Genomic DNA, 24,320 nt, shown 5'->3' on the forward strand with positions numbered 1-24,320 from the left:
TGTGATTGAATGAAGACCAGTTGGTGGACAAAACACTTAAACCACCCCGATTGGTCAGGCAACTGTTGGGAGGAGGGGCGTGGGGAGAAAACTCATTCCAAATGACAAATAAAACGCCAAGGAAAAGTCCAAATGTGCAGTCAGCCAAAAGTGAGTTTTGTATGCCAGGAAAACAGTATTGTATTGCCTGATTGTTGAGATGAGAATAGGCCTGTTTGTATTCATTTTCAACACATGGAAAGTGCCACAATGGACTCATCAGCTATTGGTTATGTGAGCAAGGCCACTTGTTGGCCAGTTATAACTTGCCAACAAGTGTATTAATAAACACTTTAGGCCCATATATATGTAAATTGTGCAGCAGGTAAGTTTGCCTACACACACTATAGCCTGACTTGCCTGATTGATTTAGTGTAGTACTGGTATATAGTGTGTGATTTAGTGTAGTACAGGTATATAGTGTGTGATTTAGTGTAGTACAGGTATATAGTGTGTGATTTAGTGTAGTACAGGTATATAGTGTGTGATTTAGTGTAGTACAGGTATATAGTGTGTGATTTAGTGTAGTACAGGTATATAGTGTGTGATTTAGTGTAGTACAGGTATATAGTGTGTGTGCTGAGCTTCTCCAGCCAACAGTAACAGCTCACTGGCCAGCGATTTTTTTTTTACATAACCAACGCCTCTGTTCTCACACACACAGCTCCTTTCCTTCCTTATCCTCCCCCAGCCTTATCCTCCCCCCAGCCGTATCCTCCCTCCAAACTTATCCTCGACCTAGCCTCCCCCTTAACCCTACCTTTATCCCCCCCTTAACCCTACCCTTATCCCCCCCCAGTCTTCTCCTCAACACTTATCCTCCCCCCCAGCCTTATCCTCCCCCTAGCCTCCCCCTCAACCCTAGCCTTATCCTCCCCCGTCTTTTCCTCAACCCTTGTCCTCCCCCTAGCCTTATCCTCCCCCTAGTCTCCTCCTCAACCCTTATCCTCTCCCCAGCCTCATCCTCCCCTTAGCCTTCTCCTCAACCCTTCTCCTCCCCCTAGCCTTATCCTCCCCCTAGTCTCCTCCTCAACCCTTATCCTCTCCCCAGCCTCATCCTCCCCAGCCTTCTCCTCAACCCTTCTCCTCCCCTAGCCTTATCCTCCCCAGCCTTCTCCTCAACCCTTCTCCTCCCCTAGCCTTATCCTCCCCAGCCTTCTCCTCAACCCTTCTCCTCCCCTAGCCTTATCCTCCCCAGCCTTCTCCTCAACCCTTCTCCTCCCCTAGCCTTATCCTCCCCAGCCTTCCCCTCAACCCTTATCCTCCCCCTAGCCTTCCCCTCAACCATAGCCTTATTCTCCCCAGCCTTCCCCTCAACCCTTATCCTCCCCTTAGCCTTCTCCTCCAGCCTTATCCTCCCCCTAGCCTTATCCTCCCCCTAGCCTTAGCCTCCCTCCAGCCTTATCCTTCTCCCAGCCTTATCCTCCCCCTCAACCCTAGCCTTTTCCTCCCCCTAGCCTTCCCTCAACCCTAGCCTTATCCTCCCCTCAACCCTAGCCTTATCCTCCTCCTTGCCTCCCCTCAACCTTAGCCTTATCCTCCCCCTAGTCTCCTCAACCCTTATCCTCCTCAGCCATTCTCCTCCCCCCAGCCTTATCCTCCCTCCAGCCTTATCCTCCCCCTAGTCTTCTCCTCAACCATTCTCCTCCCCCCAGCCTTATCCTCCCTCCAGCCTTAGCCTCCCCCGTCTTCTCATCAACCCTTATCCTCCCCCTAGCCTCCCCCTCAACCCCAGCTTTATCCTCCCCCCAGCCTTATCCTCCTCACAGCCTTATCCTCCTCACAGCCTTATCCTCCTCACAGCCTTATCCTCCCATGGGTGGGAGAGAACGAGAGAAAGATGGAGATGTCACTGTGGGATGGGAGTGTCATCCATACTGTACATCAAATACACATTCAGAGACACAAAGGCAAGGAGACCCCAGCTAGTCCACTCCCTGCCATCAAGGCCCTTCAGGTAGCTCGCAGAGGATTGGATAAGCAGCACTTTCTACTGTGTGGTAGCAACGCCACCCCACACACACAGGGAAATGGCGCTCTCTGGTGGAACGGCATGTGTACTGGAAATCAGTGTACAAACAAATCCACTATATGGACAGAAAAACACACACTAAAGCAACCAGATGTATCAATGGTAAGTAACATGCCTTTATTACAGTCCAACAACCTGAACAGAACCGTCTGTCTCAATAATGAGCCTCAAAATATATCAGTCACACACGTAGGCACATATACATTCATACTCACATAAACATACAGAAAACACACACAGATGTTTTATTTTTTTACTTAACCTTTATTTAACTAAGCAAGATATGAAGACAGGAATAACAACCCCCAGGTCTGTCAAAAGAGTATGGGTGAGAAGTCACAGTGGAAGTGGCTGCTGTGTATATGGGGAGGGCTCTCATTCTCAGCCTTCACACAGGTGGGGGGATCCAGGAGGGCCAAGGGTGGTGTGGGGTCTCTGGGCTGGGGGGCGCTGACCCCTCTGGGGTGGGGGTGTCGCAGGGTAGAAACTGGGGGCAGGACCTGGGCCTGGGTAGAGGTGTGTGTGAGAGTGTGTGAGCGGGGACAGTAAGTGGGTGGCAGGTAGGAGGAGGAGGTTGGGTGGTCTCGGCCCCCCAGTGTGGTGGTAGTAAACTGGGAACACTGGTTACGCTGCTGGATGCCTGCTGGGTGGCTGTAGAGCTGATCCCACGGGTACGACTGGTAGGCTGTGATACCACCTAGACACACACACACACACACACATACACACTGACTCTACTGTCCAATCTCAAATTTGGTGTGTGTGTCTAGGTGGTATCCCGACAGTGACTCACCGTGTATCCCAGACTGCAGTAGGATCTGTCCCCCTCCTGTCTGTGCCTGGAAGTAGGTGTGGCCTCCAGCTGCATAGGTCACTACCCCGGGCCCACCCCCTGGACCAAAGGTAAGGTAGGAGGGGGGAGGGGCGCTCCCCTCAGGGGGGTTTGGGTTGAGGTAGGGGGAGGGGGTGAGGTAGGCCAGGCGGGAGGCCTGGGGCTGGTAGGAGACTGTAGCGCCACCCTGGTGGCTGGAGGTAAGGTAGTGCTGAGGATCCATCTTCACTGAGCTGCTGCTGCTGGACAGGAGATCACTGCTGTAGTCAAATAGAGAACTGAGGACGACACACACACACACACACACATAACGTAAAGAGGATGAGCAGTCACAGATATAGAAAATAATAAGAAATCAATCTGGTTTAATTACAAGTTGCAACGGGGAGACACCTCCAGCACAGAAAATGTCTAACGTGCATTCTGTGAGAAGGCACTTCTATATTAATCTGACAGAACCAAATCTCTAAACATCAGCCTGAGAGGCTTGTAGGAAGACAAAACAATAGACTGTGACTCTTCCAGCTGCTATAGGATCAGTGTTCAGAAACCATTGTTTCTTCAGTAGCTCTGATGTCAATCACCATCACACAATATGAGAACAACCCATAGCTTTCAGTGGCAAGTCTAGTGACCATCAACCTGTACAACCAGAACACTGGAAATAATGTGTATTACAGACAGGGAAAACAGTGTTAATCACTCTAAAATGAACTGTATTAATCTCCGATATTTCCCATTACACATAGGCATGGATGTCTTATGGGTCCCATTCAGCCTACGTCAAGTAATGTCCTTCAATTACTCACCCAGAGTCAGTCTGCAGGGTGAGTCCCTGTGTGTCTCTGTTGGGGGGGTGGGGCTCCAACACATCCATGAAGAAAGGTGATGTTGGGGTGGGTTGCAGGGTTGGTGGAGTGGGGCTGGGGGTAGGTTTGGGGGGGTTCAGGAAGGTAGTCAGAAGGGGGAGGCTGGCACGTCGTAAAGGTGGTGGGCTATACATGATAGGAGGTAGGTGCTCCACTGACCCTCCCTGAGGTCCTGACGGTGGCCCTCTCTCTCCTACTGACCTGCCTGGGAGCCACAAACATATAGTCAAACATTAACAAACATCAACAATTGTTTGTGTAGTGTGATTGATGGATGGAAAGATTGACTGCCTACCTGTAGGGCTGGATGAAAGGCTGGCTAGCAGGGTGCTGTAGGAAGGGAGTGCCTGGGTGGTAGGAGGGAGAGGTAAGGAGAGACCAGCAGGAGGGAGGAAGGGGGCGATGTGTCCTGCAGCCGCCCTAGAGAGACAGTTAGTATAATCATAACTCAGCGGCCATTATCACCCAGCTCAAGACCCTGTCAGCCCAACCAAAGTGGGCATGCTTCAAGGGAGGGTGCACATTGTCTGGAAGAGTTAATAATGGCTGTTTTGTTCTTTATTGTGGATGTCTGCAACCGGTGATCATATCATATTGCGGTCTGAGCCTACCTAGGGTGTGGTGCAAGGAGCGAGGTAGGGTTGGGGTCAGGGAGGCGGCTGCAGGTCTGTTTGTGTTCTGGCTTCACTGCAGAACGACTGGCCTTCCTCCACTTGGCCCTACGGTTCTGAAACCACACCTGACAAACAGAGAGGGGGAGGGATGAGAGGAGAGAGAGGAAGGTAGAGAGCGAATGAGGCAAAATATAAACCTCAAATCCTATTCCCCAATCCTAATAGTGTACGTAGGTCAAAGGTGACAAACCCTCCTCCTGGAGAGTACTAACCATGATCCTCTGGGGTGTGACGCCCACCGTGGCGGCAATCTCCTTCCTCTTCTCTCCATCTGGGTAGTGGTCCTCCTGGAACATTCCCTCTAGCTGCTCCAACTGGTCTACACACACACACACACACACACACACACACACACACACACAGAGGTTACACACAGACAAAGGCAATAGGTCAGAGCGGACACACACACACACACACACAGGCAATAGGTCAGAGCGGGGACACACACACACACACACACACATTCACTCACTCTCCTCACCAGTGCTGTAGAGTGTTCTTGTCTTCTTCTTGGGCAGGGAGGGCAATAGGGAGGGGTCTCCCATGGTTACCGCTGGCAACAGGGGGAGGGGAAGCACCTGGCCACGCCCCCGGGCACTGTAGCCAATCGAACGGCGAGTAGAGTACACTCGAGTCACCTTAACCTGTGGAGGAGCAGTGTGTGTCTGTTCGTTCTATTTATCCAGTCCTTTCACATCTCCAAGTATCTAGGGGTTAGTGGTTGTGTGAACTTTTTAGAGCACTGTGCAGGACACCATTGTAATGACATCACTGCTGACAGTATGATGTCATCTCCTCCCATCTGTCTTACCTGTAGGCTTTGGGTGGGAGGGGGAGGGGGGCTGACACTATGTGGGCGCTTCACCCCACTGGGCAGAAGGGGTTGGGGGTGTGGTTTAGGCTGGGTGTGGAATAGGAGAGGTCCGGGGGGACAGTAGAACCCCATCCCAGAGCTCAGGTACCCAGAGTCCTCATGAGTGGTGGTCGTCATGCCGACAGGGTCAGTTGTCACGCCGACGAGATCGAGAGACAGAGCAGGCCCCATCACACCTTTCTGCTTTTTTTCCTCCTCTACCTTCCCATCTCTCTCTCTTCTGTCCTTCATCTCCTCTACACTCCCTCTCCTATCCTCAATTAACACTGCCTCCTCCTCCTTCTCTTTTTCTGCCCTCCCTATCCTCTTTCTCAACTGTCTCTTCTCCATCTCTCCCCCCTCCTCTTCAAAATCAACTACCACCTCACTCTCCTTTTCTCTTTCTGTTACTCCATCCTCACCCATCTCTCCATTCTTCTCCATCTCTCCTCCATTCTCTTCTTCCTCCTCCACTCTCTCTCCTCCTCTTTGTCCAGTGTCCCATTCTTCTATATCTCCCCCCTCCTCTCCTCCGGTCTCATCTCCACGGTAACTCTCCTCCTCTTCATCCTCCTGTTCATCACACAGGAGGCTTGGGCAGTCTGCATACAGCCACACAGAGCGAATTAGCATGACATAACACTGTCATAATATGAAAAAACACTCACTGACATAGCATGATGGAGTGGCACAAAGTGAGAAAAAGTTCAAAATAGCAACAGAGTATCACTGGGTAATGACTAGTCAGGTAAAATGAGAAATCTAGATTGAGGTGATGTCACCATGTGGGCCTAGTTTCCACAAGCACATGACAGAGTGCTCCTCTGTGATCTAAAGACTATAATGAAAAGACCAGGTAGGCTGAGGTCACACGCTGCCTCACCTGCTTGTTAATTAGCTTCAACTGGATTAGCTGAGGGAGTGAATGTTACATGGAGAAAATCGGACCTCACTGAAATTAAAATATATTTGACCTAAACCCTCCCTGAATGCTTGAAAAAAAAACAAGTGCCCCTCCCCTATACCCCGTACCGCTCTGATTCAGTGGTACAACTGACTAAGTATACCCCTTTCCTCATACCCAAAATAATCAATAAAACAAAGTGGATAGCAGAGAACATTTACTCTCACTTCTTGGACAGACCAGCACCTTAGATGTGTAGTTTTAGAAACTGTTTTTCGACCTGTCAGCATTACATGGCAACGTAGCAATTTTGATAGAGCACAGGGCTGCTGGTTACTCTTCTTCTGTAGCTTCACTCAATGACAGAAAGTCACAAGTTGTTTCCCTAAAAGCTTTGTGGGTTTAAACATATTCTATTGAACAGAAAGTGAATAGCTTAATCAGTGACAGAATTAGATTACTTCCCAAGCAAAGTTTAAAAAAAAATATATATCCTCAACTACAGAAGGTTGTTGCTCAGCCTCTGAATGTCAAAGAAAGGAAACAATGATATCCCCATATGCATCTGAGTCACTCTTTACCGGACATTTTACAGCTTGTATCTAGCTTTAAAAAGTCACTAAAAGTGGCAGTAAAAGACTCTTTTGAAAAAGCCAAACGATCAACCTATATCGAATCTCCCATTCCTCTCAAAATGTTTTGGAAAAGCCAAACGATCAACCTATATCGAATCTCCCATTCCTCTCAAAATGTTTTGAAAAAGCTGTTGCATGGCAACACTGCGTTCCTGAAGACAAATAATGCATATAAAACACTTCAGTCTGGTTTTAGACCACATCATAGCACTGAGACTGCACTCGTGAAGGTAGTAAATTACCTTTTAATGGCGTCAGACCAAGGCTCTGCATCTGTCCTCGTGCTCCTAGACCTTAGTGCTGCTTTTGACACCATCGATCACCACATTCTTTTGGAGAGATTGTAAACCCTAATTTCTAAGCAAATAGCTGGAGGCAGGGCATTCTCCTATAGAGCTAAATTTATGGAATGATCTGCCTATCAATGTGAGAGACAGCCACAGTCCTAAACTTTAAGTCTTTACTTAAGACTCATCTCTTCTGTAGGTCCTATGATTAAGTTTAGTCTGGCCATGGGGTGCGAAGGTGAACGGCAAGGCACTGAAGCGACGAACCGCCCTTGCTGTCTCTGCCTGGCCGGCTCCACTGGGATTCTCTGCCTCTGACCCCGTTACGGGGGTTGAGTCACTGTCTTACTGGTGCTCTTCCATGCCGTCCCTAGGAAGAGACACTGACGGGATATTCCTATCCGGTTTTGCGCCCCCTCAGGCTCGTGCGGTGGAGGAGATCTTCATGGACTATACTCAGCCTTGTCTCAGGGTAGTAAGTTGGTATGTCTATATCCTTCTAGTGGTGTGGGGGCTGTGCTTTGGCAAAGTGGATGGAGTTATATCCTGCCTGGTTGGCCCTGTCTGGGGGTATTGTCGGATGGGTCCAGTGTCCCCTGATCCACCCCTGTCTCAGTCTCCAGTATCTATGCTACAATAGTCTATGTGTCAGGGGGCTAGGGTCAGTCTGTTATAGCTGGTGTAATTATCCTGTCTTATCTGGTGTCCTGTGTGAATTTAAGTATGCTACCTAATTCTCTCTCTCTCCCCTCCCGGAGGACCATAGCCCTACGACCATGCCTCAGGACTACCTGGCCTGATGACTCCTTGCTGTCCCCAGTCCACCTGCTTGTGCTGCTAATCCAGTTTCAACTATTCTGCCTGCGGCTATGGAACCCTGACCTGTTCACCGGACGTGCTACCTTGTCCCGGACGTGCTGTTTTCGACTCTCTCTCTCTACCATACCTGCTATCTCGACCTCTGACTGCTCGGCTATGAAAAGCAAACTGACATTTACTCCTGACCTGTTGCACCCTCTACAACCACTGTGATTATTATTTGACCCTGCTGGTCATCTATGAATGTTTGAACATCTTGAAGAATGATCTGGCTTTAATGGCCATGTAGTCTTATAATCTCTACCGGGCACAGCCAGAAGAGGACAGGCCACCCCTCAGAGCCTGGTTCCTCTATAGGTTTCTTCCTAGATTCCTGCCATTCTAGGGAGTTTTTCCATGCCAACGTGCTTCTACATCTGCATTGTTTGCTGTTTACATCTGCTGATGTAAAAAAGGGCTTTATAAATACATTTGATTGATTGATTAAGCATCATGGACCAAAGCGCTGTGCTTTTTACAATTTTCTTAAATAAAAAGTAGGCATATGGCATAGCCTACCCTCTCATAACCCCTCAATTGGAGTCTTGGTTTTAACTTAACAGCCCTTCACTGACACAGAGGTAGGCTATTTAAAGAGTGCATGGATGGATATAGCAGCCTATAGCCTAATGTAGTCTGTCAAACAGGACAGTCTACCTCTTTTACTTAAATTAGAAGAAATAGGCTCCAACACAAAGCCTGGTTGTTGTTAGTAAAGTCTAATTCAAATGAAGATGTTGAAATGAATAATGCCTACTCGAATTTGCCTACTTTCAGCACCATGAGCTGTCCATTTCCGATTGATTGTGCCGCAGCTTTAAGTTTCAGCACCACAATGTAAATTACTCAAATCTGGCTTATTGTGAGGTCAATAACTCTAATACATTATAGTAGTAGTAAGCTGGGCCTCCCGAGTGGTGCAGTGGTCTGCCACTAGAGATTCTGGGTTCGAGTCCAGTCACAGCCTGCCGCAACCAGGAGACCCATGGCACACAATTGGCCCAGCGTCGTCTGGGTTAGGGGAGGGTTTGGCCGGCAGGGATATCCTTGTCCCTTCGCGCACTAGCGACTCCTGTGGCGGGCCAGGCACAATGCACGCTGACATGGTCGGCAGGTGTACGGGTCTTTTCTCCACGACACATTAGTGCGGCTGGCCTCCGGGTTAAGTGGGCATTGTGTCAAGACGCATTGGGGCTTGGCAGGGTTGTGTTTCAGAGGATGCACAGCTCTTGGCCTTCACCTCTCCTGAGTCCGTACGGGAGTTGCAGCGATGAGACAAGACTAACTACCAATTGGATACCAAGAAATTGGGGAGAAAAAAAGGAAAATATATATATTTTTTAAAATCGCCAACCTTTTCTGAGTCAAGATCACAAAAAGCAAGCAGAGATCTACTGCTCAAAAAATGTTTTAAACATGACTTAAATTTTTTATGCATTAACCTAATAAAAACAGTTGTGTAGGAATGAGGTTAGTGCAGTAGGCCTAATACATTATCACAGCATATTGGCTATATGCCTGGCCTGAAAATATTGTTCTTCTCAGACCATATTAGATTTCAAAACTCAAGTTTTGATAAGCATGTACCATCAAAATAATCTATATATATATATATATATAAATAAGCTTTTTTATTTTTACTGGACTGATGGTACATGCATTTGATGGTCATGATTCTTTCAAGACAACTTGGAGCGCTGAAAAAAACTATATCAAATCACAACTTCAGTGAACTTCAGGTGGGAAAGTCGGCGCTCTAGAAAGATGCCCGTGTTTCCGACTTGGATGACCATTGAACATGTTTTTCCCCAGTCTGACCTCATTTTATTCCCAGAGTTCCCAGTTGTCTTGAAGTCGGAGACCTCCGAGTTTCCTGTTGTTTTGAACACGGCATTAGTCTCAGCAGAGGGAGAGATAGCAGCAGAGGGAGAGATAGCAGCAGAGGGAGAGATAGCAGCAGATGGTCTGTCTCTCACGGTCACTGCTCTCTCCTTCTTTTCCTCCGGTGAGACTGACCAGAGAGACACCGTCTTCCACCTGATTGCAAATCTCGAAGTCGCACCACATCTGCCTCATGCACAAATTAATGTTCCTATGATCAGAGAAAGTGAAATATTCCTCAATATTAAAATTGTCACGACAAACTGCTAATAAATTGAAGAATTGAAGAAAAAAAACAGGGCTATCAATACACTTGGCTACTCATTCATTGCAGATGCAGCGCAAGTGGAAGTAGGGAGAAGCGCTTTACGTTTTGTAATAGTGTTGAACAAAAACAGTGTTGACAGTGCCGAATAAAGACTAACATAAACTCACCCATAAAAACAGAAGCTCTTTGCAGTATACTTTAACAGTCTCTCTCTCTGGTCAAGGTTTTGCAAGTTATGAAATCTCATGTAGGCTAATGACTTGAAGATCGACCAGGCAATCGCACAGTTGGTGACCACTGGGCTATAGGTTACTACACGCAAGATGGACTAGGCCTAATCAAATAATATTTTCGTAAGAAGCCTTTGACTCTCCTCCTGAACTGCCACCAGAGACCTACACAGTACAGCCACTGGTTAGGAAGCATACAACAAAAGTTTTTGATCAGCAAGAGCAGAGCAGGCAGGGGCTTAGGGTTGAAACAGCTGTATATACACCATCCCATCAGTTATCTTAGAAATATACCTTTGCTCTGTGACTCTCCAAGCATGCACTTCATATTGCACACCCAGCTGATAATCAGAGATGAGTGGCAGCATCAGGCACAAGTCGATATATATAGAAATGTAATCAATTACATGACCCTCCCCTCCCCTACACTAGATAGATATATCTATACACACTAAACCCTCCCCTTGACTAATTTATAAAAACTCTTAGGCTTCACTCCCCCCTATCTGTGATGCCTAATGCAACCCTCATCCTCCACCCGTTCTGCCAGTCACATTCCGTTAGAGGTCCCTTAAGCACACACATCCCTGGGTCGCTCCTCTTTTCAGTTCGAAGCAGCTAGCGTCTGGAGCGAGCTGCAAAAAAAAACACTCAAACTGGACAGGTTTATTTCCATCGTGAATATTCTTACTGACACTTGTGGCTGCTTCGCGTGATGTTTTGTTGGTGTCTCTACCTTCTTGCCCTTTGTGCTGCTACCGTGTTGTTGTCATGTGTTGCTGCCATTATGTATTGTTGTCTTAAGGTCTCGCTTTATGTAGTGTTGTGGTGTCTCGTCGTGATGTGTGTTTTGTCATATATATATATATATATATATATATATATATATATATATATATATATATATATCCCCGGCCCCACATGATGCCTTTTGGTAGGCTGTCATTGTAAATAAGATGTTCTTAACTGACTTGCCTAGTTAAATAAATAAAAATGCATTGAAAAAACATGACCTTCCCCTAGATTCATCCAGATAGCCTAACGTCACTCATTATATAGCCTACATTTCGATCCATCCATAATAGCTAACGTTAGCTTTCTAAAGTATAAGGCCTTTAAACAGTCGCAGCCTGCGTCTTATTAAAACTGCCCAACAAAACAAAGTTAGGCTGTTAGCTAGGCCAAATTCACTTGAGCAAAACGTCTAACTACTTAGATACTGTTCTTCTGTGAAACAACGGGAGAGTTAACCTATTAGTTAAAGACCGAGTTAATTACTGTTTGAACAATGAATCAATTAATTAAACGACTGCAAGGTAATGAGTTAATTTCTTCCTCACCGTAATCATCCGCTGCCTCACGCATGTCATCCATAACGAACCTGCTTTCACGAGCATCAAACTCTAAACTAGCAATTTATTTACCGATAAAGTCAAACACGCTTTTTTGGAATTGATGCATGAGTTTGCACCGTTTCGAGACGTGATAAGGTTGATTGACAAATTAGCAAATTGAAGACAGAACAATCACATGTAGCGGTTGAGCTGAATCAGCCAATGAGAGTCCTCAACGATCCGAACAGAACCGAGTAGGGAGATTCCATTGATCAGAACACCTGGGAACAGACCGCCGTGGCCCTAGGGACCTACACTACTACACGAGTGTGGTGTAAATTCCAGCACCCTTGTTGTGGTAATGCTATGTATGAACTAGCTCCATAATATGAAAACAAAATTAAATTCAGATCATTATTGTAGATTTTTTTTAAACAAAAAATCTAGACTGATATGGCAGGCCAGTTCCTTTATCAATTCAGAGACACCCTTCAAACGTTTGGTGGCATTCAAGGCAATAGCGATGAGTCTAACAGATATATTCGTAATTTTATCTAGGGGGTATGCAGGGACCTTATGGCTGGTTTATGATGAAATGTGTTACTCATATGGGGGTTCAGTTCTACAGCTGGAAAGTGCAAATATGGTAAGCCTACAATAATTGGTTTGTGCTAGTAATGTCACCCACAACAGCGAGCTCAGCTCCATTGACTGTAACTGGCTATCCAGCTCCACTTCATTCCCTTCACAGCTCTATAATATACTATTACACGATTCACAAAGAATCAAGTACAGCAAGTACTAGCAGCAACCCCAATATATATCTCCCTTCTCTCCCCTTCGCCAGTGAATCAGACAAGTAGATTCTGTAGCTTCGGGGAGGTATGTGGCCACTGGGATGTAACACCATAGTCAAACAGCAGAGGGCAGAGTGTCACACCATCACCCAGCCAGCGTCACTCCATCCATGTATGACATGGTAAACCCTCCCATTCTCCTCCTGCTTCTCACTGAAATGTACTGTACACACTTACACTCCTTCTCTAGGATTTAAAAGCATTGGATTGGTGTAGACTGAAGGAGTGTCTTTCTAGAATAATACCTACCTACACTATTCAATTCTACTCAGATCTACTCAAATGTTTAGGCACTAGGAGGTAGAGGTTAATGATTTGAGATTTATTGTGTCAGAGTGATATGTTTGTCAGTTCTATATGTGATTTTTCTATTTTATCTGCACTATACAGAGCTCTCAAAACCATTAGTCCCCTCATGTTCCACCCCCACCCCATACCCTCAGCCAATAAAATCACAGAAGACAGTGTGTTAACCAATGAGGTCTTTTATTTGGAACAGAGTGGCAAATTAGTGGCAGGGCCGTGGCGCAGAGGTCCGCCTCCCAGCGCTCAGCAGCCAATGACAGAAACAGCCTTAAAAAATGCAAATGTATAAAAACAGGATGGGTAACAGCAAACACAGTGTGGTGTGGCCTTCCACCAACTTGGCGCGCACACACACACACACACACACACACACACACACACACACACACTCACACTCACTCACTCACACTCACACACTCACACTCTCTTTCTCTATTATTTGGCTATGCAGACTTATATGGGTACAAACACATGTTAACAGTTGGAAGGTAAGTTTAGAAAAGACAGTTCAGGTCAGTTCTGTCTGTGATGTGTGACGTCAGTCAGTCCTGCTACAGACAAACAGACCGTGAGTGACAGATTGTGTGTGAAAAAGCAGACTAGCCCCACATTCAGCAGTGAACAGGTGAGACCTACACACACACACACACACACAAGTCTGATGTGAAATAAGAGTGAGGCATTCACTGCTTAAAAAAAAAGAGGGGGCAAAGCAGTTGAGGCGTACACACACAGGGGTACAGGTGTGACTACCTGACTATGGAAGAGCGTCAGAACTGCTGGAGCAGGTAAAATACACACCTGCCCACAGTACATTCCTCTCAGAACACACACACACACACACACACACACACACACACACAGAGACTAGTATAGTTTGACTCCCATGCAGTTGTTCTACAGTACTGAATATATTAGAAGCTACTAGTCCAGTCGTACTGGTGTGTTGGTTATTGTTACAATCTTAGATAGAAAGCACAGCCTCCAACTCAACTCCTGTCCCCACACCTACCCACAGCCCCCACTTCAACTCCTGTCCCCACACCTACCCACAGCCCCCACTTCAACTCCTGTCCCCACACCTACCCACTGCCCCCACTTCAACTCCTGTCCCCACACCTACCCACTGCCCCCACTTCAACTCCTGTCCCCACCCCTACCCACTGCCCCCACCTTAACTCCTGTCCCCACACCTACTGATGGACAACTTCTACTTGAAGAGCCACTTTCAGCATCGTAAGCCCCTCCCTCACAGTCCCAAAGACCAGCCCACCCCCAAATAGACAGCCAATGGTAGAAGAGAAAGAAAGAGCATGCAGGGGATTGGATGGATACATGCTGGTGCCTTTACACAACGGACCAAACTCTAACCAACCAGCAACTGATCAGCCACTTATTAATAATGTACTGAAACCAGCTTGTGTGATGATGATAATGATAATATGTTGAGTGAGTGATATGATTTATATATATATATATTTAGTCAATGAAGCGCAAGTGATATATTTGTGTGTGTGTGTGTTTGAGCTTGTGAGCGCATGCTTGCATGTACGGCGTGTGTATATTTGCTTAAGTGTGTGAGTGCGTACTTGTGAGTGTGTGTGGTGTATGTGGGTTGAGAGCACAGCTCCACAGATTGACGTGATATAGAAATGGTGATCATGCGACTGGTTAGTGGCAACGACAGAAAAAGTATTTCAACCAATGATTATTTACATATAAACTTTTGAAACCGCTAAATACACATCCTTTTGTTCATTCGAGTATTATTTTCATTATTACTATTATTTACCAACCAGTCCAGAACATTGATATATTATTGGTTATTATTACTATCCATAGAACTAATCACCTTTGTACAGCGTAAAGGAGCAAACCAGACAGCTAGCCGCTAGCCCTGTGTTAGCATTCAGCACCAGGGTCGTATTCATTGACACACAACGGAAAACGTTGTAAAACATTTTGCAATGGAATACGGAAATGTGCATTTCTTATTGGACCAGGTAGTCCTCTCTGTTTCAGTCCGTTTTCTTTGTTTGGTGCCTAATGAATACAACCCAGGGATGTTGAGGAGGGTAAACACTCATAATCTGTTGTTTAAACACCCCTTCACTTGGTGAACAGTGTTTACACAACTCTACTACCATCAGGTAGCATTGTTAGCATTAGCTAATGTTTATGTTACCCCAGCGGTTTGTTTACCCACCATTTTATTTAACACTATATCCCTGGTTAGAATCCCTTGCTAACTACCAGTGAATGCTGCCACAACGTTGTCCTGAGGTTGTCAGAGCGTTGTAGGAGGTTTCCCCTACTCTGATTGGCCAAGCACAGAGAGAGGGGTCCAAGCCATGTGTGTGTGTGTGTGTGTGAGAGAGCACCAGGGCAATGGAAGGCACTACAATAGAGACCTTTCCTCTAACCTTTGACCCCAGTGTCTGTGTGGCCAATCAGATGACACTCTTTCCTCCTCTGTTTGTCTCTGTCCCTTCTTCTCCCCCATCCCTCTGTCACTTGGCTCATTCGCTCCGTGGAACAGACACTAGAGTATTGTGCTAGAACACCGGATAAGAGCTTGTGTTTTTACAAAATAATCAGTTCATTACATCATCAGAACAATAATCATATAATATCAATAACAACATTTACTTAAAAAAAAAAAAAAATTGTGTATCACATTTTTATATATTTTTTTCCAGCTGATATATTTATTTTGTTATTTTTTTAAAAGTGTATTTATATTTTTTAAAGAAATGTTTGAGTCCGTGGAGAGACGGGCACTCTCAGTAACAACTGACATGGAGGACAGGAAGATAGGAGAGAAGAGAGGGAGGAAGATACGGGAGAAGGATGGGAAGGAGATGTGAAGCGACAGGACTGGAAGGGAGCTGGAGTGATAACACACTGTGTGTGTGTGTTATGCGTAGAACTCCTCCTGTTTGTCAGCTTTCTGGTAGGTGACGGTGGCTTGCTTGGGTTCCTCCAGTGTGTAGCTGCCTTCATCTTTCTTCTTCATCCTGTACACCAGCAGCATGACCAGGAACGCTGCAAACAGGGCCCCCACCACGCCCCCCACTATCACCGCTGTGGACGAAGAGATAGAGGAAGGGATGGTGGGGAGAGGGAGGGAGGGACAGAGTGGGAGGAAGGGAGAAAGAAAGAGGAAACAGAGAGAGAGATATGGTCAAACAATGTAGAACTCATTCTGAATAGGACAAAAGATTCAGAACATGTAAAGAACAGAGACACATACACTAATGCCATGCAAGTGGTTGAAGTGGGCTAGCGCTGACCACTGGTATACAGACCACTGGTATACAGACCACTGGTGTCTCTAATTATCTACTGCTTCTATATGTCTTCTGGAGAATATGGAATCTAAATAGATTCAAATATAATAAAATTACCCCGGTACGGTAAATTAAATGAGTTTAGTGAGGACCGGCATCTTCAAGTACCACTTTAAGCACTGCAGGCAATGCTAACATATGAACTGTCTGTCATGATCATCTATTATACCCCAAGCTGTGTGTATTTACATAGTATCTACATAGTACACGCTATCATGTGTCATGACCGTACCTACATATTAAGATCCCGTGTCACTAACACACACAAATCATGTGTAGGCTACTGTTCCTACATACTACAACACACTAACAGCATGTGTCCAGCGCACAGACACACTAAGGACACAGTTAGCCTGCTTTGACTCCTGCTCTTTACCGATCACCACGAAGTCAGCGAAAACCACCGCCAGCAGGCAAGCAATCAGAATGGCTGGGGGAGACACAGACAGCCAATCAGAATAAAGACAAAAGCTACGCCCGTCAGAAGAATACGGAGAGAAAGAGAGAGATAGAGAGAAAGAGAGAGGAGTGAGAGAGACAAGTAGAGGGAAAAAGAGAGGAGTGAGATATACTAGTAGAGGGAAAGAGAGGGGAGTGAGAGAGACTAGTAGAGGGAAAGAGAGGGGAGTGAGAGAGACTAGTAGAGGGAAAGAGAGGGGAGTGAGAGAGACTAGTAGAGGGAAAGAGAGGGGAGTGAGAGAGACTAGTAGAGGGAAAGAGAGAGGAGTGAGATATACTAGTAGAGGGAAAGAGAGGGGAGTGAGAGAGACTAGTAGAGGGAAAGAGAGGGGAGTGAGAGAGACTAGTAGAGGGAAAGAGAGGGGAGTGAGAGAGACTAGTAGAGGGAAAGAGAGGGGAGTGAGAGAGACTAGTAGAGGGAAAGAGAGAGGAGTGAGATATACTAGTAGAGGGAAAGAGAGAGAAGGAGTGAGATATACTAGTAGAGGGAAAGAGAGGGGAGTGAGAGAGACTAGTAGAGGGAAAGAGAGAGGAGTGAGAGAGACAAGTAGAGAGAAAGAGAGAGAAGGAGTGAGATATACTAGTAGAGGGAAAGAGAGGGGAGTGAGAGAGTCTAGTAGAGGGAAAGAGAGAGGAGTGAGAGAGACAAGTAGAGAGAAAGAGAGAGAAGGAGTGAGATATACTAGTAGAGGGAAAGAGAGAGAAGGAGTGAGATATACTAGTAGAGGGAAAGGTTTGCTATGGGTGGTTTTATTTTTCAGACAGACCGACAGACAGTGTTGTGTGTGTGTCCTCACCTATCAGAACCTCCTTCCTCTCCAAGATGTTCTTCTGAGGAAGTTGAGCGGCAGAACTTCCTGTGTTAATTGTGTTGCCAATCAGATCAGGTTCTGCCCCAGTCTCCATGCCAAGGCCACGACCAACAACCTCGTTGCCCTGGCGACGGTCCTCCTCCCGAATCTCAAAGTCTCCGCTGGGTCCATTAACGCCTAATTCATTATTCTGAGAGAGAGACAGAAAGCGGGACAGAGAGAGAGAGAGAAAGAGAGACAGAAAGAGGGATAGAGAGAGAGAGAGAGAGAGAGAGAGAGAGAGAGAGAGAGGGACAGAGAGAGAGAGAGAGAGAGAGGGACAGAGAGAGAGAGACAGAAAGAGGGATAGAGAGAGAGAGAGAGAGAGAGAGAGAGAGAGAGAGGGACAGAGAGAGAGAGAGAGAGAGAGGGACAGAGAGAGAGAGAGAGAAAGAGGGACAGAGAGAGAGAGAGAGAGAGAGACAGAAAGAGGGACAGAGAGAGAGAGAGACAGAAAGAGGGACAGAGAGAGACAGAAAGAGGGACAGAGAGAGAGAGATAGAGAGCAAAATAAAAAGAAAGGGGGATTGAGAGAGAAAGACACACAATTACCATGTCAGTTCAGATAGATTGGTGATTGGGGAAAGGGGATACCTAGTCAGTTGTACAACTGAATGAGAACCCAAATAAACGTCACATTATCTCCAGAAGCTGTGGAGTGTTTCAGCCTATTTAGCTGGATGCTAATCATGTAATTAATCATTAACGATGCTACTAACGAGGAGCCTCGCTCTTAACGAGGACCACCTGTGTCTCTCCTCCACATGTGATGGATAAATACACACAGGATACACACAAACACACACCATTGTCGTAGAAGGCTGCTGTGGGCGTGTGCTCCTCTCTGTGGGTGCGGCTTTAATAGGCGTGGTCACCAGAACACTGGGCCTAAAGGGGGCGGAGCTAGACCTCTCAGTTAGGGCTGGGCCAATCGTAGTGGGTGGAGCTGTTGTCTTTGGGAGGGGTGTGGTCTCTGTATCTGTAGTGGTCACTTCTTCCTCTTCTTCTTCTTCTTCCGTGGTGGTCTCCATAGGCATACTGGTGGTGGGGTCTGGGGACAGGTAGACATCCTCGTCCTCTTCTTCTGTGGTGACCAGGTCCTGCACGCCACTAGAGGGTGCTACACTCTCCGCCAGAGGCGTCGCTGTGCTGGTGGTCGCCATGGGAACAGCCGCCGGGCCACGGGGTGAGATGGTGGTCTGGGCGGCTCTCGCTCTTTCACGTTCTCTTTCTCGTTCCCTCTCTATTTCCCGTTGCCTCTCTCTCTCTCTTTCTCTCTCCCTCTCCTTTTCTCTCTCCCTCTCTCTATCCCTCTCCCGCTCTCGTTCTCTCTCCCGCTCCATCTCCCTTACTCTCTCTCTTTCCCTCTCCCTCTCTCTCTCCCTCCCTCTCTCCCACTCTATCCCACTCTCCCCCTCTCCCTCAGTGGGTAGTGGGGTGGGGAGAGCGTCGGGGTTGGGATTGGGCTCGGCTGCAGGTGGGGCTGAGGGGGCGGGGCCAGTAGCCTGGGTGGTGGAAAGGGGAAGGGGCTCCTCAGTGCTGAAAGACACACCCACCGCTGTAGGGTTGACCTTCATCTCTGGAACTATGGAGAGAAAGAAAGAGGGAAGGAGATTAACTGTTAAAGGGATTAACTGTTAAACTAGTTATGAACAAAACAAATTATTAGAGTGAGAGGAAATGAGAGAGATAGAATGGCTAAACACAGTCATAGAAGCTCATCTGAAACAGAAATAGAATGGCTAAACACAGTCACAGAAGCTAATCTGAAACAGAAATAGAATGGCTAAATACAGTCATAGAAGCTAATCTGAAACAGAAATAGAATGGCTAAATACAGTCATAGAAGCTAATCTGAAACAGAAATAGAATGGCTAAATACAGTCATAGAAGCTAATCTGAAACAGAAATAGAATGGCTAAATACAGTCATAGAAGCTAATCTGAAACATAATGGCTAAATACAGTCATAGAAGCTAATCTGAAACAGAAATAGAATGGCTAAATACAGTCATAGAAGCTAATCTGAAACAAACAAAGGCCTCTTACAAATAAGCGTTATGGAGGTAATTCCACACACACACACACACACACACACACACACACACACACACACACACACACACACACACACACACACACACACACACACACCAAACATGGGAACTAGACACAGAAAACACATACTCAAACTAAAACACACACAATGGCCTGTCTGCATGAGATCATCTGATCTGCTGTCTGTAATCAGATTACTGTAAATAAGATCACTTAGTCTGGGTGGAGATCTGGCTACTGGGAGGGTGTGTGCCCAGTTCCTGTGTTTCGTTAATGCAAGGCCGTGTATGTGTGTGTTTATGCGTGTGTATGTGTGTGTGTTTATGTGTGTGTATGTGTGTGTGTTTATGCGTGTGTATGTGTGTGTTTATGTGTGTGTATGTGTGTGTGTTTATGCGTGTGTATGTGTGTGTTTATGCGTGTGTATGTGTGTGTTTATGCGTGTGTATGTGTGTGTGTTTATGTGTTTGTTTGTGTGTGTGTGTATGTGTGTGTGTTTATGTGTGTGTATGTGTGTGTGTATGTGTGTGTGTCTATGTGTGTGTTTATGCGTGTGTATGTGTGTGTTTATGCGTGTGTATGTGTGTGTTTATGCGTGTGTATGTGTGTGTGTGTATGTGTGTTTATGCGTGTGTATGTGTGTGTATGTGTGTGTGTGTATGTGTGTTTATGCGTGTGTATGTGTGTGTGTATGTGTGTGTGTGTGTGTGTATGTGTGTGTGTGTTTATGCGTGTGTTTATGCGTGTGTTTATGCGTGTGTTTATGCGTGTGTATGTGTGTGTTTATGCGTGTTTATGCGTGTGTATGTGTGTGTGTATGTGTGTGTTTATGCGTGTGTATGTGTGTGTATATGCGTGTGTATGTGTGTGTGTATGTGTGTGTTTATGCGTGTGTATGTGTGTGTGTATGTGTGTGTTTATGCGTGTGTATGTGTGTGTATGTGCGTGTGTGTGTATTCGTGTGTTTATGCGTGTGTATGTATGTGTGTGTTTATGCGTGTGTAGTCCCTGTGTTTAATTTGACCTCAGATTTGGGGTTGGGAGTCAGAGCTGCAGATTTAAACACAGCAGCTGTCACCTCTTAAACCAACAGGCTGCAGAGAATTCCCACACACACAATCTAACATAGGCCCACTACACGTTCAAACATGCCTATGTTAGATTGTGTGCGTGTGTGTGTGTACATAGGCCCCCTACATGTTCAAACATGCCTATGTACACACACAAACACACACACACACACAAGCACATACACACAACAAACTCACAGCCAGATCCAGAGCCTGAGAAGAGGTCTTCATCATCATAGAACTCATCTCCAGAAGAATCTTCTAGATCTATAGACGGAACCCAGGTCTGACCCTGGAGAGAGAAAGAAAAGACAGAGGTTATTCTTCTCTCTGTTTGTTTGTTTTGTCCATTTCATCCATCATAGAAAACTTAGTTAGATGAGACTACTTTCAGAATGATAAAGCCAAAGAGATGAGAGAGGAACTATCCATTAGGGAAAAAGAAGAAGAGACAGAGACTAGAAAATAGAAGAGAGAGATGGACCATTATCTTCCATTAACAGGAGAGAGAAGACAAGGCATCTGTTTCTCTCTCTCACACGAGAGACTGTCAGACTGTTCTATTGAGTTGTATAACTGACCACTATTGAGTTGAGTATAAGTACTATTGTAGAGTCTGAACCAAAGCTGAAAGTTTGGCAGGCCAAAGTTGTTTTTAGTTCTATAATGGCTTAGAGATGAGAAGAGCTGTTTGTTGGTAATCTCAATAAGTGAATGTTGGATACATAACCATGTCTGTCATATTTTTATACAGCCCAGAAACACTGTTTCACCTGAGAGTTACATACAGTCAGAAAAATAGCAAACGATGAGAGAGTCATTTAATTATCAGCATAAAACCAAAACACACCACAACCATAGTACACAAACACCATACTACACCACAACCATAGTACACCACAACCATAGTACACCACAACCATACTACACCACAACCATACTGCACCACAACCATACTGCACCACAACCATACTGCACCACAACCATACTGCACCACAACCATACTACACCACAACCATAGTACACCACAACCATACTACACCACAACCATACTACACCACAACCATAGTACACCACAACCATAGTACACCACAACCATACTACACCACAACCATACTACACCACAACCATACTACACCACAACCATAGTACACCACAACCATAGTACACCACAACCATAGTACACCACAACCATAGTACACCACAACCATACTACACCACAACCATACTACACCACAACCATACTGCACCACAACCATACTGCACCACAACCATACTGCACCACAACCATACTGCACCACAACCATACTACACCACAACCATACTACACCACAACCATACTGCACCACAACCATACTACACCACAACCATAGTACACCACAACCATACTGCACCACAACCATACTACACCACAACCATACTGCACCACAACCATACTGCACCACAACCATACTGCACCACAACCATACTGCACCACAACCATACTGCACCACAACCATACTGCACCACAACCATACTACACCACAACCATACTACACCACAACCATACTGCACCACAACCATACTACACCACAACCATAGTACACCACAACCATACTGCACCACAACCATACTACACCACAACCATACTGCACCACAACCATACTGCACCACAACCATACTGCACCACAACCATACTGCACCACAACCATACTGCACCACAACCATACTACACCACAACCATAGTACACCACAACCATACTACACCACAACCATACTGCACCACAACCATACTGCACCACAACCATACTACACCACAACCATAGTACACCACAACCATAGTACACCACAACCATACTACACCACAACCATACTGCACCACAACCATACTGCACCACAACCATACTACACCACAACCATAGTACACCACAACCATAGTACACCACAACCATACTACACCACAACCATACTGCACCACAACCATACTGCACCACAACCATAGTACACCACAACCATACTGCACCACAACCATACTACACCACAACCATAGTACACCACAACCATACTACACCACAACCATACTACACCACAACCATACTGCACCACAACCATACTGCACCACAACCATACTGCACCACAACCATAGTACACCACAACCATAGTACACCACAACCATAGTGCACCACAACCATACTACACCACAACCATAGTACACCACAACCATACTACACCACAACCATACTGCACCACAACCATACTGCACCACAACCATAGTACACCACAACCATACTGCACCACAACCATACTGCACCACAACCATACTACACCACAACCATACTACACCACAACCATACTGCACCACAACCATACTGCACCACAACCATACTGCACCACAACCATACTACACCACAACCATACTGCACCACAACCATACTGCACCACAACCATACTGCACCACAACCATACTGCACCACAACCATAGTACACCACAACCATACTGCACCACAACCATACTGCACCACAACCATACTACACCACAACCATACTGCACCACAACCATACTGCACCACAACCATACTACACCACAACCATACTGCACCACAACCATACTACACCACAACCATACTGCACCACAACCACACTGCACCACAACCATACTGCACCACAACCACACTGCACCACAACCACACTGCACCACAACCATACTGCACCACAACCACACTGCACCACAACCACACTGCACCACAACCATACTGCACCACAACCACACTGCACCACAACCATACTGCACCACAACCACACTGCACCACAACCATACTGCACCACAACCACACTGCACCACAACCATACTGCACCACAACCATACTGCACCACAACCACACTGCACCACAACCATACTGCACCACAACCACACTGCACCACAACCATACTGCACCACAACCATACTGCACCACAACCATAGTACACAAACACCATAGTACACCACAACCATAGTACACAAACACCATACTGCACCACAACCATACTGCACCACAACCATACTGCACCACAACCACACTGCACCACAACCATACTGCACCACAACCATACTGCACCACAACCACACTGCACCACAACCATACTGCACCACAACCATACTGCACCACAACCATAGTACACCACAACCATACTGCACCACAACCATACTGCACCACAACCATACTGCACCACAACCATAGTACACCACAACCATACTGCACCACAACCATACTGCACCACAACCATAGTACACCACAACCATACTACACCACAACCATAGTACACCACAACCATAGTACACCACAACCATAGTACACCACAACCATACTGCACCACAACCATAGTACACCACAACCATACTGCACCACAACCATACTACACCACAACCATAGTACACCACAACCATAGTACACCACAACCATACTGCACCACAACCATAGTACACCACAACCATACTGCACCACAACCATACTGCACCACAACCATACTACACCACAACCATACTACACCACAACCATACTACATCACAACCATAGTACACCACAACCATACTACACCACAACCATAGTACACCACAACCATACTACACCACAACCATACTACATCACAACCATAGTACACCACAACCATACTACACCACAACCATACTACACCACAACCATACTACACCACAACCA

At 46.2% G+C, this 24,320-nt stretch overlaps 2 protein-coding genes across 6 annotated transcripts in view; both read right to left on the reverse strand.

Moving 5' to 3' along the window:
• Positions 1 to 2,179: 2,179 nt before the first annotated feature.
• Positions 2,180 to 11,888, reverse strand: LOC110496494 (homeobox protein NOBOX-like). 5 transcript variants are annotated; one of them, XM_036953136.1, is made up of 11 exons: positions 10,657 to 11,158; positions 10,300 to 10,543; positions 9,960 to 10,075; positions 5,258 to 5,901; positions 4,928 to 5,090; positions 4,659 to 4,765; positions 4,384 to 4,511; positions 4,068 to 4,192; positions 3,713 to 3,977; positions 2,865 to 3,181; positions 2,180 to 2,768 (listed from the first exon to the last, which is right to left on the reverse strand). In XM_036953136.1, exons 2-11 carry the CDS (start codon positions 10,377 to 10,379, stop codon positions 2,386 to 2,388), a joined length of 2,328 nt encoding a protein of 775 aa, XP_036809031.1. In that variant the 5' UTR covers positions 10,380 to 10,543; positions 10,657 to 11,158; the 3' UTR covers positions 2,180 to 2,385. The 5 variants fall into 5 exon arrangements, with proteins under 5 accessions (XP_036809031.1, XP_036809030.1, XP_021428104.2 ...); XM_036953135.1 differs by having other exon boundaries at positions 10,300 to 11,158; XM_021572429.2 differs by lacking the exons at positions 9,960 to 10,075; positions 10,300 to 10,543; positions 10,657 to 11,158 and adding an exon at positions 11,703 to 11,888.
• Positions 11,889 to 13,020: 1,132 nt separating this feature from the next.
• The window catches only part of LOC118941185 (syndecan-3-like), a 38,433-nt gene continuing 27,133 nt past the window's right edge, over positions 13,021 to 24,320 (reverse strand). Inside the window, exons 2-5 of the mRNA XM_036953139.1 lie at positions 20,845 to 20,938; positions 18,326 to 19,104; positions 17,466 to 17,670; positions 13,021 to 15,943 (exon numbers count right to left, since the gene is read on the reverse strand). Of these exons, the coding sequence (XP_036809034.1) occupies positions 15,777 to 15,943; positions 17,466 to 17,670; positions 18,326 to 19,104; positions 20,845 to 20,938 (1,245 nt within the window). The 3' untranslated portion in view covers positions 13,021 to 15,776. The remainder of the gene's footprint in view (positions 15,944 to 17,465; positions 17,671 to 18,325; positions 19,105 to 20,844; positions 20,939 to 24,320) is intronic.

This window comes from Oncorhynchus mykiss, chromosome 18 (assembly GCF_013265735.2).
Source record: "Oncorhynchus mykiss isolate Arlee chromosome 18, USDA_OmykA_1.1, whole genome shotgun sequence".
NCBI lineage: Eukaryota > Metazoa > Chordata > Actinopteri > Salmoniformes > Salmonidae > Oncorhynchus > Oncorhynchus mykiss.

What these genes read in the sequence shown, in the direction of transcription:
- LOC110496494 (XM_036953136.1), bottom strand. Translation starts at nt 10,379, where the DNA reads ATGAGATTTCATAACTTGCAAAACCTTGACCAGAGAGAGAGACTGTTA. An exon ending in AAGAACACTCTACAGCACTG is followed by an intron (nt 4,766 to 4,927) that starts GTGAGGAGAGTG and finishes GTGTGTGTGTAG; the next exon opens with ACCAGTTGGAGCAGCTAGAG. An exon ending in CTCCTTGCACCACACCCTAG is followed by an intron (nt 4,193 to 4,383) that starts GTAGGCTCAGAC and finishes CTGTCTCTCTAG; the next exon opens with GGCGGCTGCAGGACACATCG.